At 39.7% G+C, this 17,096-nt stretch overlaps 2 protein-coding genes across 6 annotated transcripts; one reads left to right on the top strand and one right to left on the bottom strand.

The window, feature by feature from the left end:
• Positions 1 to 1,089: 1,089 nt before the first annotated feature.
• Positions 1,090 to 6,268, bottom strand: LOC121905203. Of its 5 annotated transcripts, none has more exons than XM_042423276.1 (6): positions 5,203 to 5,281; positions 3,918 to 4,019; positions 2,954 to 3,441; positions 2,523 to 2,688; positions 2,032 to 2,285; positions 1,096 to 1,816 (listed from the first exon to the last, which is right to left on the bottom strand). In XM_042423276.1, the coding sequence occupies exons 3-6, from the start codon at positions 3,431 to 3,433 to the stop codon at positions 1,676 to 1,678; spliced, it is 1,041 nt and encodes a 346-aa protein (XP_042279210.1). In that variant the 5' UTR covers positions 3,434 to 3,441; positions 3,918 to 4,019; positions 5,203 to 5,281; the 3' UTR covers positions 1,096 to 1,675. The 5 variants fall into 5 exon arrangements, with proteins under 5 accessions (XP_042279207.1, XP_042279211.1, XP_042279210.1 ...); XM_042423275.1 differs by having other exon boundaries at positions 3,918 to 4,433; positions 5,203 to 5,270; XM_042423273.1 differs by lacking the exons at positions 3,918 to 4,019; positions 5,203 to 5,281 and adding an exon at positions 6,063 to 6,268 and having other exon boundaries at positions 1,090 to 1,816.
• Positions 5,405 to 16,455, top strand: pbx2 (pre-B-cell leukemia homeobox 2). The gene is made up of 8 exons (XM_042423270.1): positions 5,405 to 5,642; positions 6,276 to 6,349; positions 7,371 to 7,615; positions 8,651 to 8,841; positions 9,407 to 9,542; positions 10,461 to 10,602; positions 14,031 to 14,125; positions 15,616 to 16,455. The coding sequence occupies exons 1-8, from the start codon at positions 5,410 to 5,412 to the stop codon at positions 15,694 to 15,696; spliced, it is 1,197 nt and encodes a 398-aa protein (XP_042279204.1). The 5' UTR covers positions 5,405 to 5,409; the 3' UTR covers positions 15,697 to 16,455.
• Positions 16,456 to 17,096: the final 641 nt, after the last annotated feature.

Genomic DNA, 17,096 nt, shown 5'->3' with positions numbered 1-17,096 from the left:
ATCATGTGGCAGAATAATAAAAAACCTGAAGATATATCATGACTTTTGCCTGAAATGTAAACTTTTCGATAAGTTCATTGATCTCCTTTATAAAAAAAATGTAACAATTCCAAAAATATAATAACCTTTAGAGGCAATATTTTATGTTCTACTATTTGACTTACAATATAGGTTCTCCTTTTAATGTGTGTCTCAACTAAGAGTGTTGGTCAAAGTGTTGCTATCACACATCACATAATTCTGCTTTGTTTGAGGAAGTGACAAAGCCTCCTAACGCCACCTCTAACCTCTCTTGTGCAGACAGACCAGCACTTCCTCAGAAAACTGTCCTCTGAGCTGAGTGGACTAAACACACACCAAAGAAGGTCACAGGACACAATGGGGTCCTCGATATAGCATGTATACAGTATGAAAGCTTTAGAAACAAATGGTTGGATCACGTGTTTTAATGAGTAACGACCAGGTTCTGTTTAGCAGCAAATACTGTAAAGCTGTGTTATTGACATTGAACTTAACATTTACTACCATGTTTAGATGTCAAATCTAGTTTAAGTCCTCTTATCCATATACATCTTCATATAACTACACACATGTAATAATTTTACAGTAAAAATTGGGTTAGTTGTTGAATACGTATCTCCTGTTTGTCTTGTGACCTTTGATAAATAAATGACTATGTAAAGTAAACTCAAATTCAGGAACTCTGAGATAACACTCACACAGTCCATTCAATCTGTGAAATATTAACACCTTTATCTTTGCCTCTTTTGTTCCCTAAATGGAACATCATAAGCCCATCTCTTTTCTGTGCGAACATTTTTGATTTATTTGCAACGGTATGCTTTTAAAAGATAAGCCTCTATCACAAGTCTGTGGGAATGTGCCTTGCAGTAGCATAGGAATGATGATTAATGATGAAAATAACAGAGCGGGTTTCACATACCGCTGTTTGTGTCACCGCTTAACTGCTTACGTACTACTGTGTGTTTGATATGCAAAAATGAAATCAAAATGAAAGGATACTCTGATGATATTCTTGTCAGAGTGTGTGTTAAATCCTTTTTTCAACAACAACATTTGGGGAAAGTTAAATAAATAGATGAATGAAAAAGGCTCAGATACACATTTTGTTTTATTTTCTGGAGGAGAATTATTCATATACAGTTAAGCAACATGTGGCCTTGGAGCTCATATCTCCTCGCCACCAGCCTCTGGTGTATTTAATGTCTACTGTAAAAGTAAGGAGAAATATTAGAGATTAATAGACTCCCTCCTTCACATTAAGAATAGGAACACACACTAAAAACATTCAACCACTCATCGCAGACATTCAATGAAATGCAAAACTTTGTGAGATAAGAAAGCATATTTACTGACAGAGAGACAGACAGACAGACAGAAAAATACCTAAATAGCAGTAAACTTCACTATCTCGTCAAGAGATTATCTCTATCAAGTCACTTTAAAGCTCTATTGCTCAAACATTAGCGTTTTTGCTACAGTCTCGACAGCTTTATCACCTACCAACATTATCAAGAGGGATAACATTCCCCTTAAACAAAGCATCACAAAGGTCAACAAAAAAATGAACCTAATTTAACAGGAAATAAGATTAAGGCTACAATACTAGAATGGCTCCCACAGCAGCTCCACGCCTGGTTTTTTTTATTCCATCTCAGGTTTGCAGCAAGCACGGTAGTTCAGTCCTCTGCTCGTCCATGCGTCCCCCCTGGACCTTCAGGAGCAGGGAGAAGAAGTCCTCATCATCCATGGGACCAGGAGCCCTGCTGCGCTGGTCCTCCAGCCTGCCCTGGGCCTGTGGGTAAGAAGAAGGTGGGAAAATGAAAGCCTGAAATGATGTGCATAGTCAAATAAAACTCCACTCAACTTACATTGACATGACACTGAGGTTTCGCAAGATGTTTTCTGCCATGACTGTGCACTTTTGAGAATCCTTTTACTAAGAAGCAAAGTTGCCACAGCCTTCATGTCCTAATAAAACATTTACACTAACAAGTTCTGATTGCTTACTTGTGTCGTGAGAATCATATTGTAAAGATCTTCTTTGGGTGCTGGTGCGGGAACTGGCGCAGGCTTTTCAGGCTTTTCGGGCTTTTTCACAAAAGAGAGTTGCTTTATGCTGCCTCTGAAACTTCTGGCTTTTGGTTTTGGTGGTGAAGATGTTTCGAGCTGCGCCCTCTGGTCATCCAGCCGGCGGGCTTGAGCAGTGGCCACAAATTCAAAAAACTCCTCTTTCTGCAGTGAAGTCATGGAGGAAAAGATGACTGTGGAGAAATGAGAGAAAAGAGCTTTGATGGTCAGATGGCAGGAGGGTATAAGTGGTCTGTGGTCGAGGAAAGAAGTGGAAATAAGTCACACAAAACATGCTTCAGTCATGGAAAACAATAGTTTTGTGTTGTTGCAGCTGGACCGACATAAGTCAGCATCGCAACATGGAAAGAAATCATTTCAGTTTTTATCACACCTGTGAAATGAAGTATAGCCTCTCAAAGCACTTTTACCTCTGTTGACTGGCTTGGTGGTGTTGGGCTCAGAGTGGCACCTTCTTCTTCTCATCCCACCCTCCAGCCTGAAGGAGCAGCGCTGGTCATTGAGCCGTCTACCCTCCTGAAGGGTGCAGAGCAGCTCGTACAGCGCGTCCGGGAAGTCGGGGGTTAATCGGTGAGCCTGAGAGAACATGGGTAGGTGGCAGAAAAAAGAATGAGGGAGAGAGAGAAAAGGTTTTTCTAAGTGGTACAAACTGTTTGTTTGGCACATAAAAAGAATTCACTTGACTCCTACGTACTCCCACATGCTCTGTGACAAAATCTTAACCTGTAATTTTTCCACCACAAGATTGTTTTTCATGTAGAGTAACATGGTGGCTGGTGCGTAATGTCAAGAACAGTACTATTGTTGATCTAGGGAACAAGTGAAATAACAATCCACAAACCTTTTTTGCATCCTCTTTTTGGCTCTGTGTACCTTCGGCTTGTTGCTCAGGGAGCTTTAACGTCTTTATGTCCACATTAGGGTCATTTTGTGTGACTTTTTTATCCTCTGTGTCACTGGATTTCTCAGGTGTTTCATGAATCTTCGTCACCTTGTGCGTCTGCCCTTCACTCCCGCTCCCATCTTTGTTCTGTCCATCTTTCACATTCTCAGTTTCTTCAGGTTTGCCTTTTACATCCACAAAAACATCTCCTGTCTGCTCTTCTGCTGTGTGGGTCTGTTGCTCTTCTGAACACATTTTACCCGCCGTGTCTTTGTCATTCTTGTCCTCTCCAGAGTGCTCCTCTTTGTCTCTGAGAGCTGACTCTCTGCTCAAGCTCTGAACGACGACAGCCTCAGCAACGTCCCCTTCTTCAGTGATGACGAGAGGTTCCAGCAGCCCTCCTTCAGCCATTTCAACTTTGATCTCTGTGCTGTCCATTAATCTTCCTGTCAACCCCAACGAGATACACAGAAACAGGATTTATGTCAAAGATCTTAGGTCAAAGATTTCAAGGTCCCCATTGTTAGTTCTTCTGAGAAAAATACTCAGCTAACATCCCACCAGTCGAGCCTGTAGTTACTTGGAATAGACATGTAGGTTACTACAGAGCAGCTGTGCTTTTTGCTCTTGCAAGGAAATGTATGAGAAACCAGTTTGACAGGTTCTAGTATGCTGGCTACAGATGTTTGAGATGAAAATATTGTAAGTTATATATTCCTGTCAGCTTTATGACAACAAAGTAGTGCGACAACATGATCGGGGAAGACGTCAATGTCTTGTCGCTGACAGAGGATTTCTTTTGCATATTTTACCAAAAGTTTCACAGTAATCTTTGTTTACAGACATATTCCCTTGTCGTTTCACCCCAAAAGATTCCTTGTGTACTATACATTAAATGTAAATTTAGTCATTTCAATCTTACCTTTATGTTTTTAACTTTCCCTCTTTAAACCATCATCTCTTAAAGTTGAAGTTACCGAACTGAGCACAGCATTTTTCGGCTCGACACTTGTCTTGTCAAGATCTTTATGAAGAAAAAAAAAAACCTGCTATGAAGAGTTTCACATGCCGACGTGAGAAGCTCTCGCCTTTTCTGCTCTGCTCTTGATACCTTTCTCTCTCGTCTTCTCTTCCTGTTCCTCTTACCACACAGCCCACCCCTATTTACTTGGCCCACATCTGACAAGTCATGCCATCATGAAATATTACTGTCAAATGCAGAAGGACACCCAGCATGTATTTGGTTAGCCTCAGTATGGTCCCAAGCAAAGGTTTTATGAGTTAGGATAAACTTAAAGCCGTCAAAGCAACAGTAGGCAGCTGCCTGCTTTAACTGCTGCTCATTTGATTATGTCAGACTCGACTCCAACATGTTGAAACAGGCGCACAGTTTTTCTGACACTGCTGTGGTTTTGGCACACATCCTGTTGACTTGCAGCTAAAAAGAGAAGTAGACTGAGTGAGAGAGGCTGTCTATGTGAGATGATCAGCTTCACATACGAGAAATTAAAGATTTTTACCTTTTTTCAATCTGAAAATCTCTGAAAATTTGTGCTTTCAATCGGGCTTAGCACTGAAGGAGAGACTGCGACTGAGAGAGACTCTTTGTGTGTGTGCGTGTGTATATGTGTGTACTTTGTGAACATACATAACACATACACACAAAGTCTCTCTCTCTCTATCACTCTCCAACACTTACTCATCCACCACCAAACCCACACTCTCACCCCAGCCAGACAATATTTGTACTTCTATCAGAAGTATTCATCATCCATCACTTATGTGCTATACACTAATCACTTATGTACAATACCGCACCTCCACACCAGTGTGCAATATGATGTATACTTGTGTATATTTTAATTTCTCTCTTTCTTATCCGTCTCTTTTCTCTCTCCTCTTTCTTTCCTAATTGTTGTAAATGTTTTATTATATATTCTAATTGGAAATAGAGCTACAGAAGCCAGATTTCACTGCCTTCAGGGTTGCCATCTGCTGTGTTGCTGAGTATGTGACATTTTTATCCATTTTATTATTTAGATAGATCTTATTCCGCCTTATTCTATGACACAAACACACGCACACACGCGCGCGCACACACACACACACACACACACACACACACACACACACACACACACACACACACACACACACTTCTGCTTTCTCAAACGCTGGTAGTGCAGATGTTTTGCTGTTGTGGTTACCTTTAACCCAGTTGTGTTACTCCTCTGTTTCCATAGAAAAAGCAGGCTTGCGATCCATCACATGCTGCAATGTTTTAACATAGCTTGTACCTTTTCCTGTCAATCGCTAGGGGACCCTGCTTTGTACGATGCCTCGGATCTGGCTGTGTTGTTGTGTGTCTGTGAGCACAGTCGGGCAGCAGTCGTCGCCACTGTGCGTCGCTGAAGATGTTGCAGCAGCAGCCTCTGACGGGCAACGGGCCCTCCAACGGCCGGGGACTCGGCATGAGTGGCCACCCCGGGTTGCATGCGCTCAACTCGGCTCACCAACCCTCCCAGCACCGGTCCGACGGAGGAGACTCGGGCCCAGAAAACGGACACGAAACCCGCAGAGATATTGGTGACATACTGCAGCAAATAATGACCATCACCGACCAAAGTTTGGACGAGGCACAAGCAAAGTAAGTGACAACTTTTGGATTTTTTTTAATTTATAAAGTGTTTGACGCTTTTTGGTTTTGCCGCTTTGTCGACTCTGACCCTCGGTGGCAAAGTTTCCTGAACTTCAATCTATTGTTTAAATTATTTAGCAAGAAGCTAACTAATTAGCTAATGGTAGCTACAGAAAACAAAGTTGCATTTGTTCAAACTTGCTCATTTTCAGATGTATATGTTGATTGGTTAATGTTTTTTATTCTCATGTTTCCCATTTACAAACATGTATATCTTCAGCAGCGGTCGCCTAAACAACGTAGCCATTGTTAGCTGGCTAGGCTAACTAGCGAATGCTACAATAGGTAGCTAACAGCTAACGCTAATGTTTACATTAAAACATAATTTTGCAGCTGGGCATATTTAGACCACTAAACAAATGAAAATACCACCAAGCTTTCTGATTATTGCATCCAGGCAGCTCATCAGTCAACACTTGGCTGCCTCCTTAGCTCAGAGCTAGCTATTTGCCATGCGAGAGTCACTTCATTTGTGTTGTTGTTTTGGTCGATTTGCATGTTGTTGTTGTTGTCACTATCTCTCTTTTTTGCGGTGAGACTCTTATCGTCGCTACAAATCAAGCTCTTTTTTTTCATGTACAGGAAACATGCACTCAACTGTCACCGGATGAAACCTGCTTTGTTCAGCGTTTTGTGCGAGATCAAGGAAAAGACTGGTAACATTATTTACAGTGTTGTTGTCATCATGCATTTAATTTTAGTTTTGATGTGCAGTGGGCTCTTGGCTTATTACAGCGTTATTAGATTGTGTCATCAATCTAATCATAAACGGTGTAATGACACATCACATGTACCGATTTTACTGTTGAACTTAACTGTGGACAGTTGTACATTCCCAGTAGATATACATGCACAATATATATGTTTTAAACTCAACAGTTCTTTTCATTTGGAACATATTTTTTATTATGTTTACTATATTTTATTTTTTAATTATAAAATTTTATTTATATATGTTTACCACCTGTCTTTTGTGGTAGTTGTCTTACCTTCTGTTTTTTGATTGTTATGCACCACAACACCAAGGCTAATTCCTTGTATGTGCAGACGTACTTGGCATTAAATCTGATTCTGACATACCTACTTGCAATGTCGAAAACACATACAGGGAGATATAAAAACATCAACAGACAGTCTTTATGTACAATGCAAAACTAGAGACAAACAGCTAGATAAAGAGACATAAAGTATTATAGCTACAGGGCAATATAATGGAGGTCTTATTGTTACAGGTTGCTGGTTGGTCCTCACATGGATTCAGTTCATTCATGCTATGAAAGTTTTATGAAATTTTATTTTTATCTTTAGTTACAAAGCAGCCCATTTTTCACTGCATAAATCAAATAAGTGGTTGCATTGTTAAAAGGTATGTTTACATTAGTTCTCAGTCCAATGTTTGATTAATGACTTCTCCTAGTCCAAACACAGTTCGTCACTGTTTCTATTGGCTGACTAGTGAGAACCTGAATAACTCTAATCCATGAGTCACATCAAAACAGGAAACACACACCTAAATGAATCCATTCAGTTGTACAGGCTTTAAAATAAGTGAATGGCAAATAGTGGGAACATTTTCAGGATGGAAGTGAAATAGGACTATACCATGATACATTTACATTTTTCTATTTATATTTCACCCACAAAACCAATCAACACTGACATTTGTCTTGTTGACAGGCCTGTCGATGAGGAACGCCCAGGAGGAGGAGCCTCAGGATCCTCAGCTGGTGCGACTGGACAACATGCTGCTGGCAGAGGGTGTGGCGGGGCCAGAGAAGGGCGGCGGGGCTGCTGCTGCTGTTTCTGCAGCCACCAGCTCGGGAGGGATGTCACCTGACAGCTCGCTTGAGCACTCCGACTACAAAAGCAAGTTGAGCCAGATTCGCAGTATCTACCACACTGAGCTGGAGAAGTATGAGCAGGTACCGTGTCGCAACAGGAGACGAGCGCTGACATTGCCTGTACACGCTTGCCTGTACTAATGCTGCTCGCCAGAAGCGTAATCCATTGGCATGTTAGGTCTAGAGTTAAGCCACATAACTTTTCTCCACCTGGCTATACACTTCTCTACTTAATGTTCCTTTTATGCTTCATATCTCTGTATGAGAGGAGGCGTCTTAAGATTATCAAAGTAACACATACTGTAGGCAACTGATGATTATCAATCTGGCCCTGATAAGCCATTTAGTCTATTAAATGTTAAAAAATAGTGAAAACTGATTTCTTAAAGGCCACTGTAATGTCTTCAGTTTGCTTGTTTTGTCTGACTAACAGTCCAAAACCTAAATATTCAATTCACTGTCATATATGACAAAGAAGAACAGCAAAATCCTTAAAATGTTTGGCATTTTTACCTGAAAAACAATTGATTGATTATCAAAACAGTTGCTGTTAATTTTCAGTACCGATCAAATAAAAGATCACTCAACTAATTGTTGCTCTTAACATATTCCAGCCTACACAAGGCCCTAATGTGTGCTGCTATTCAAAACACCATTCAGATCTGCTGTGAAATCCAGCATTGTTGTGATACTCATCTTATTAACAACAGTACAATACAGTTTTCACTACAACACAAACCTTTTCCAAATTGTTAGAGTAGCCTGTCAACTGCACATAAATAACACTAAGAAACCATTCTCCAATAAAGTTGTATAGAGGTAAATTGCTTTATAGATCATTCAAATGCAGAATTTATCAGCAGGACATACCAATTGTGCAGAGAGCTTGAGCAAGTACATGCTTACTGACAACTGCAGTGATTTTAAACAGCTAGTTTTCACAATATGTCTTCATGTGATTCCATTTAACTATTAACTATAACACAAGAGCCCTTGATAAATCCCAGCAATCCAACATGAAATAATTCACTTAGCTACAGTTGTTTGCACATGTCTGTCCTTCAATGTCCATCCTCTTATTCCCCCCCACCCCCACCCCCTCCCCCCACTACCCAGGCGTGCACTGAGTTCACCACCCATGTGATGAACCTGTTGAGGGAGCAGTCGCGCACACGGCCCGTGACTCCGCGGGAGATCGAGCGCATGGTGGCCATCATCCACCGCAAGTTCAGCTCGATCCAGACTCAGCTGAAGCAGAGCACTTGTGAAGCGGTTATGATCCTGAGGTCCCGCTTCCTTGACGCCAGGTGAGCGTGTGATGTTGGATTTTTTGCTGGAATACTGTAATCAAAATCTATCTCAGTTAAAGTTTGTACCTGCCCGTATTTGGGTTATGATAGGTGTAGTCAGCTTGGATTGTCCACAGTTATAATGGTTTCAAAAGGTGGCTGGCAGTCACAGCAAAAAATACAAAAATAAATAAAATGATCACTTTTCAAAATGCCCGTTAGGAAAATTCCCAGTCATGATACCTTTCCTAATTTGATGGAAGCTGTTTATGTTAGCTAATAGCTAAAAAATGCTGCAATGTTGATCTCATTTGTTGAAAATTATTCAGAATTCCAGCATGTCATGACAAATTTTACCCATTTTATTCACATTTCTTGAAAAAAAAAAAAAAAGGTATAATTATTTTTGAGAAGTATATTCTATTAACACAGTAGCCATTAAAAACTGTATTGTGTGTGTGTGTGTGTGTAGAAAGGGCATGGGACCCCTGTCCACATCTAGAGTAGATAGTATAATAACAAAGAAAAGGAGAGAAAACTTTTGTTTTCTTCCAGCACTCATCACCTGTTTCTGTCTCATCAGGCGCAAGAGGCGTAACTTCAGCAAACAGGCCACAGAGGTCCTGAATGAGTATTTCTATTCCCACCTGTCCAACCCTTACCCCAGTGAAGAAGCCAAAGAGGAACTCGCCAAATCTTGCGGAATCACCGTCTCACAGGTAAACCACTGACTATTTGTAGAAACGAGCCCTGATGGAACAGTTAAGAGTGCTGCAGGAGCTTATCTTGATGTATTGGGGTTTTTTTGCTGTTCTGATAACATCCAAGAATGACATTCAATGTTTTGGAGGCTGCCTGAATTACTTAGACAAACTTTAAAGGGGACATGTCACTTTTTATTATATTCTGTTATTTATATACTGTTAAGATCTCAGATGTCTATGTTAAACATGGTCAAAGTTCCAAAACTTGAGGTGAACATATGTAAAAATGCTCCCTGCAAGTCAAAAGCCAGGGCTTCAGCCGTCTTTGGACACTCTGTTTGCAAAGTTACCTCTACTTCCCCATCAAACTGACGTCGGATTGTTCGTGCATGCCCATAAACGGCCGTCCGTTGGTAGCCTTTGTTGCTAAGGATGTTCCACGGGCTGTTCATGTCGCCCGCTTGCATATTTCGGATTGAATTTCAACTCAAACATGTACAGATGTGTTTGAGAAGTGCACATTTAGAATAAAGCTGAACAAGAAAAACAAAATCCTTCTACTACTGTTTATTTATGTAGTCTCTGGAGCTGGGGTAGGGTAGAGAAAGGAGCTAAAACGGCCTGTTTCAGACAAAGGGTGAACCGAGGCTCTGTATAAAGAGCCAATACAAGATAAATAAGGAGTTAAAACTGTAAATCATGCAAAGATATTCCAGTAGAGCCCCAGAATATGAATATAGACCCGAAAATGTGCATGATATATCCTCTTTAAGACATACTATTCATCATTTTTCCAATAACATGATGCTGAAACATTGATGTGCATTTAAATTTACTGATCAGGGTTAAACAATTACTCTCTAAAATGTGGTAATTTTAAATTAACCTATCAATGAAAGTGTGTACACTGAATGTTAATTTTTTTTTTGCCAGGTTTCCAACTGGTTTGGCAACAAGAGAATCCGCTACAAGAAAAACATTGGCAAGTTCCAGGAGGAGGCCAACCTCTACGCCATGAAGACAGCCTTGGGGGGCAGACAGGGCAACGATTCCCCGCACACTCCCAACTCCACAGGTACCAGACAGGAGTTACAATATGCAACTATTCCACTTAAGGCAGTGAAATAATAATTAGTTCAACCATTCTCTGCCTCAGTTTGTTTCCACCCCAACACTTGTTGATCATCTTAATGAGCCGTCTACTCAAACACAATGTATACAGACCTTCTGTTGCTTCTAGGTGCGCTCGTTTTGTTGTCCGTGTGAACATTGTATCCTTTTATGAGACACTGAGGAAGCTGTTACTGTTAACAAGGAGCGACCAACAAACCACCGCCCACCCGTGCAACAGGGGTGTTTAAAACAAACGAATCCTCCGTGCTGAAGCTAGCAGGCAGACTGGAGCCACTTTCATGGGACAGACGAATGAATCAGAGTCCAGAGGATCATATAACATTAACTGAACATGTGCGACATCAAATAATAATCTGTTAGACAAAATACAACTAAGTAATAGCGAGCAAACACTGTTCAGTGGAGCAGACTTTCTTTAAATTGACTGTGACGTTTATCTGGTGCTGCTGCTTTACATTACAGTAATGTTAATTTAGCTTTATAGCTTCCTCGCCACTGTTGCCAAGTGCTTGCTCATGGGGGGAATGTTTGGTTTCTATAAATTGAAAGAGTACAGTCTAGACGTGCTCTATATGAAAAGTGCCCTGAGATGACTTCTGTTGTGATTTGGCGCTGTAGAAATAAAATTGACTGTCTGTTTGAGTACAGCAGGGCAGGTAGTAAAGGCACCTGGTAATTAGATCCTTTTAAACCGAGAGAAGAAACCCTTTTCATAATATAAAAATTATGGTCAGATGGGAACCTGGAAAATCTCCCTTATTTTCAAAGCCTAATGTTGACAGGTAGCTGTATAACCTGAGGCAGTGGTAATTTCCATTCATAAAGCCACTGCGGGCATTGAGGAAGCACTTAATAAACAAAGTCAGTTGGCAGTTACAACAGTAATACCAATTATGTTTTGAGTCTTTGAACTTGTCGACTGCACAATTTTCTTTGCTTTAGTTTTTACAACTTATAGATGTTTTTTTGCTGTAACTTGCCTGAGCTGTGGCTACTAGTCTCACTTTGAGAGCCACATCCCGGTTCACTACTGACCACACAACGTGAATGGATGCTCTAGAGGATAGATAAATCATCATGTGATGACTTGAAGTTTATTAAGGCTATAACTAAAGAAAAATGCCTATTATAATTTTCCATACCCCAAAATGACGTCTCAGATCCCTTGTTTTTGTCTGACTGAAGCCGGGCTCAGACTGCAGGACTTTTGGGTCGATTTATCCTTGATTCACTCCCAACACTCAGAGGAGAAATCTGGTCTGGGACCTTGGTTGGTACCGATGTTTGGCCCAGATTATCTTGTAATGTGAGGGGGTTTACAGATCCAATCTTAAACCTCCAGAACTGCTTTCAGACTCATCGGGGCTGCCCCAGTAATTTCAAACATGTTTGATATTTAGGATTTAAAATCTGGATGATTACGTCACTACTTTATAGCCGATGAGACAAGTCTACGAAGACGTGGAAGTAAATGAGAGGACTTTTGAAATGGTGACTGTGTAGAAACAACAAAAAGCTGTCTTATGGGTGTGTTGGACAGCTGAGACGGAGGAAGGGCTTGTCGATATGTAGCAAGAACATGACTGACTATATGACGTGTCTTCCAAGAAATGTAACCATACAGACAAAGAAGAGCTTTACTAAAAGCAAGTTGTTACATCATGTCAGTCTCCATTTTGTTTACATCTGCTTCCCCCTGAGATCACATGACTAAATGGCATGAAATTAATGAAAAACGATGATCTGTGGCAGAAAAACTGTTGTTTTACCATTGGTGAGACATTTTATGATTTACACCTACCCTAGGGGCATGTTTGTAACTATCTAGTTATTACTAAGAGTCATGTTGTAACTTATCTCCGTGGTGCAACCGCTTCCTGATATGTGCAGCTGTTTGTTAATTTACTGCTGGCTCAAATGTCTCTGTAGCATTTTGATATATTGACAACGCCATAGCACAGATTCACTTTAAACAGTAAGCTTTACACTCTATTCACTGAGTGATAATGGTGGCGGGATGATGTGTTTGGGGGGGGGGGTTGAGGTGATAGGCTGCCCCCTGTTTGTTTGGATCAGGTGGCCAATTCTTACACTTTGAACCCAAAGACATTGAATTTACAATAATATAAAAACACAAGAAAAGTAACAAATCCTCATATTGGAGAAGTTTGAAACAGGAAATGTTTGGTGCTTTTGCTTGAAAAATTACTGGAACAATCTGAGCTGCAACTAACGATTATTTTCATTGTCGATTAATCTGCTGATTATTGTCAGAAAATAGTGAAAATAGCCAGTTATAATTGTGTAGAGCTCATGGTGACGTCTTCCAATGTCTTGTTTTGTCTAGAATCCAAAGAAATTCAGTTTACAGTCATGTTTGACAATCTGAGAAGCTGGATGGAACCAGCAAATGTTTGGCATTTTTGCTTAAAAATGACTGTTCGATTTATGATTATTTGATTATCAAAATAGTCGCTGACCGGTTTTCTATTCATCGACTAACTGATGAATCGACTGATCGTTGCAGCTCTAGAAACAATTAATCAATTATCAAAATAGTTTCAGGTTATTTTCATTCAGTCATTCATATATTTCATCTCTATAGTCTATACAGTAGCGATGGCAGAACGAGGCCAAAAGATTTATTACTCAAAGCTACTCGTAAGAACAATCAGGAGCAGCCAAATTATAAATGATCATGTGTTGCTGCTATTACTGACAATGTTGCTGCACTTTTTGCTTCTATCCAATAAGGATTCTTACATCTCACTTTGTCATTACTTGGTATTACTGATAGATAGATAGATAGATAGATAGATAGATAGATAGATAGATAGATAGATAGATAGGAAATTGAAATTTTACAGCAGCCAACTATGAGGTTAGGGTATGAGGTAATAATATAAGAAAGGTATAAAGTTATGTGTAGTTGGAGTGACTGGGTTTAAACAAAGAGTAAGTTGGGAAAGTGTTTATGTCAAACTCTTGGCACTTTCCACTACACCCCATGAAGTCTACACCATGGATGTATTATGAGATGTACACCCACGAAAGGTTCAGGTTTCGCAGTTCTTATATCAACAAATCGAATCTCAAACTGAAACCTCACATGCGTCTGGCAAAACCGAAGCCTTGTTTGTCATCAGGTGGGTAATTCTCTGAAAATGATACAAGCCTCGGTACGATCAGCAGAAAGTGCCAGACACAGTCGACACACACGCTTCAGAGCCTCGATATCAAACATAACATCACTAGTATACAGTTTAGTCATAGCATCCCAATCCAAACTGCTACAAAACACTTAAAAGTCACTGTTAATGTATCAGGAATGATTTAATGAGGTTGCTCTTCTGGTTTGTGTTTCTTTAGGGTCTGGGTCCTTCTCTCTGTCTGGGTCAGCTGACCTGTTCCTTGGGGTTCCACCGGTGAACGGCGAGCAGTCCACCTACCAAATGGGAGTGCAGGTGATTTATAACACTAATGAAATAGTTACACACACACACACACACACACACACACACATTCGAAGAACAAAGCTGTTGATATTCTGTATTTTTCTTTCGTCCAATATAGCTTTTTCCTCTGTGCCATCGAGCCTCATTGTTGTTCAAAAACTATTAAAAACACATCAATGAGTCACACTGTTGCACCGGAAAACATATTCCTACAGTATGATGAGCATGGACGCTGTTCTTTATCTGGAATCAATCCCACATTCACCATCCTGCTGCCATAAATACTCACCAGAACATAAAATGTGTATTAATCTGCAGCTGAAAATAGTCCCCAACAAATGCACTTTTTTCTCCTGTTTCAGTAAATTTTTGTTAAAAAACACACAGTGCCCAGACGTTTAACTTTTTTAAAAGGCAAAACAATTATATAAACTCTATTTGTATAGTTATATTATTGGTTTTGGTCTTTTCATGGGATTTATTGACAATATATAATTGTTTCATGTTCACAGGATTTAACTTTTTCGTAGATATTTTACATCACTGCCGATCAGTTTCAAAAACATACCTCAAATGTTTATATGATTCTAGGCATCAATTTCATTTTCAGTGCTTGACAGACGTAATCTTCACAGTCCTTTTGTCTCCTTTATGTTTTGTCAACATTATCATCACATGACAGTTGTGATCAGAAGACACTTCTTGTTGGTGTTGATGCCATTAAGTGCTGTTTGGAAAGTCCGACATCCAAACCTCGGCAGCCTGCTGCTAAACAACAGACAGAACTCATCTTCTCAGGAACTAATTCTCAGATCTCTGATGTTTTTGTTACTAATAAGCACCTGAACGCATCAACAAGGAAGAGTCGCTGTCAGCTGCATTAACATGAAATTAGACATGTTGTTTATTGTGATGGATTTTTTAATCTCAAATTATTTTCAAGCCTTTTGAAGTTGATTTTCACACATGAACTGTGACCTGTAGCAGCCCAGAGACATCCAAAACATCCTGCTGTTGTGGAGGTTGTATATAGGGCTGCAACTAACAATTATTTTCATTATCAATTAACCAGTCAATTATTCTTTTTCAATTAATCGGCTAGTTGTTTGGTCTATAAAATGTCAGAAAACAGTGAAAAATGTTGATAACTGTTTCTCAAAGCCCAAAGATATTCAGTTTATTGACATAGAAGACAAAAGAAACCAGAAAATATTCACATTTAAGAATCTGGAACCGGAGCTTTTTGAGTTAAAATTACTCAAAAAGCGATGAATGGATTATTAAAATAGTTGGCCAGTACTGTAATGTTGATCAGTTAATCATTGCAGCTCTAGTTATGTAGAATAGTTTGCGCCAGTTATGGTTAAGCTACTAAAACCACAGGTGATGTGTTGAAATATGACACAAACACCAGCAACAAGCAAGGTTGCAGTCACACTGTAAGTCACACGTTGCCTTCGAACGCCTCACCGTCTTTCTTCTCTCTTTCGATGTCTCAGGCTAACGGGAACTGGCAGGGTCGAAACTCGCCCCCGTCTGGCAACTCGCCCCACAGCGACCACTCGGAAAACTCTGACTGATTATCCAGCCCGTTGGCACAGAACGACAGCGACGGAAAGTTTGATGCCCGATAAGACAGAAAGAATGATATCACACTTCCCACTTGGCTGCAGTTGTTTTTGTATGTTGTTTGTTTGGTTTGATCATTTTAAATGTACATTGGGGTTTTTTTTTTGTTTTTGTTTTTTTTTCTTTTCTTACCACTCAGCGTTGGTCATTATTATGTTTGTATGATTAGCTGAGTGCACGGATGGTAGAGTGAAAATGTGTGTGTGTGCGTGTGTGTGTGTGTGTGTATTGTGTGCATGCAGGTGTGGTTTAATTATCGGGGTCGTAGGGTTTGTTTTCCACTACTTTTGACATGTTACTGAGGTGTTTGTGTTTGGGAAGAGGGTGGGGAGGGGGGGGCTGACTGCATTATCATTGTTTTTAGCACACTATATCATTATTATTATTATTATTAATATTAATATTATTGCTGTTTTATTATTAGTACTACAACTATTTTCATTTTAACAGCTCAGAAAGAGAGAATTCTTTTAGTGAATGAGAGGGCAATAGAGAAAAATCCAAAGATTTTGTGTGTTTGTTTCTCTGTTTTTTGTTTTTTTTTGTTTTTTTTTTCTAACGGGCTTATGTGTCTGTAAAATGAATGAAGAGTGCCTGAGTCCATATTAATGGTTTGAATGAGTATATCAACAGTGCTGTCTTTTTTCTGTACAGTGAAACACCTGTATTCTCTCTACCTCTTTTACAATAAAGACTCTCTGTATTCACAACTGGCTGGTGATCTTTCCACATTTATGGAGTCAAGAGGCATAATTTAATAGTTTGAGGTACACATTTAAGGGTTGGTTTAGCCAAATTGCAAAACAAAAACAACACATTTACTGAAACGCAAAGATTTCTGCTTTTATTTTCCAGTGTTTTGAGACACCTGCCTCTCGTCACCCCAATACAATGGAGTTTAATTTGTGGAGATGAAGTTTAAAAATATCAACAGTAACATGTCTTTCCTCTAACAATGGCCTGGTTTCTCTAGATAATCCACAGATTTACAGAGGAAATCCCACTGAAAAATGAACTGAAACTATCCAGAGCAATGGGGCAGTTAGGCTGAGCTATCAATTGGGCAAAGTAGGCCACAGCCAGGGTGCCTCCAAAGACTCAAATCCACTGAAAACCGTTGTTTCTGGTAATGTAATTAATTGCAAATTTGCACCAACCAAGGCAGGTCCTGCATTATTACCTAATCCTCTGATAGAGAAGTTCTGTGTCAAAATCTAGTTCTAATACTTCATCATTGTAATTTATATTGTGCTCATGTGGTGCATATTCTTTAATTCCTTAATAATGGTATTTGTTTTTTTTAAATGTAAGTGTATTTGATAGGGAAAAAAATAAAGGAATAAGGAATTAT

This window comes from Thunnus maccoyii, chromosome 10 (genome assembly GCF_910596095.1).
Source record: "Thunnus maccoyii chromosome 10, fThuMac1.1, whole genome shotgun sequence".
NCBI classification, from domain to species: Eukaryota; Metazoa; Chordata; class Actinopteri; order Scombriformes; family Scombridae; genus Thunnus; species Thunnus maccoyii.
Note: the sequence above shows the minus strand (reverse complement) of the source record. Positions and strands in the feature narration are given on the sequence as shown.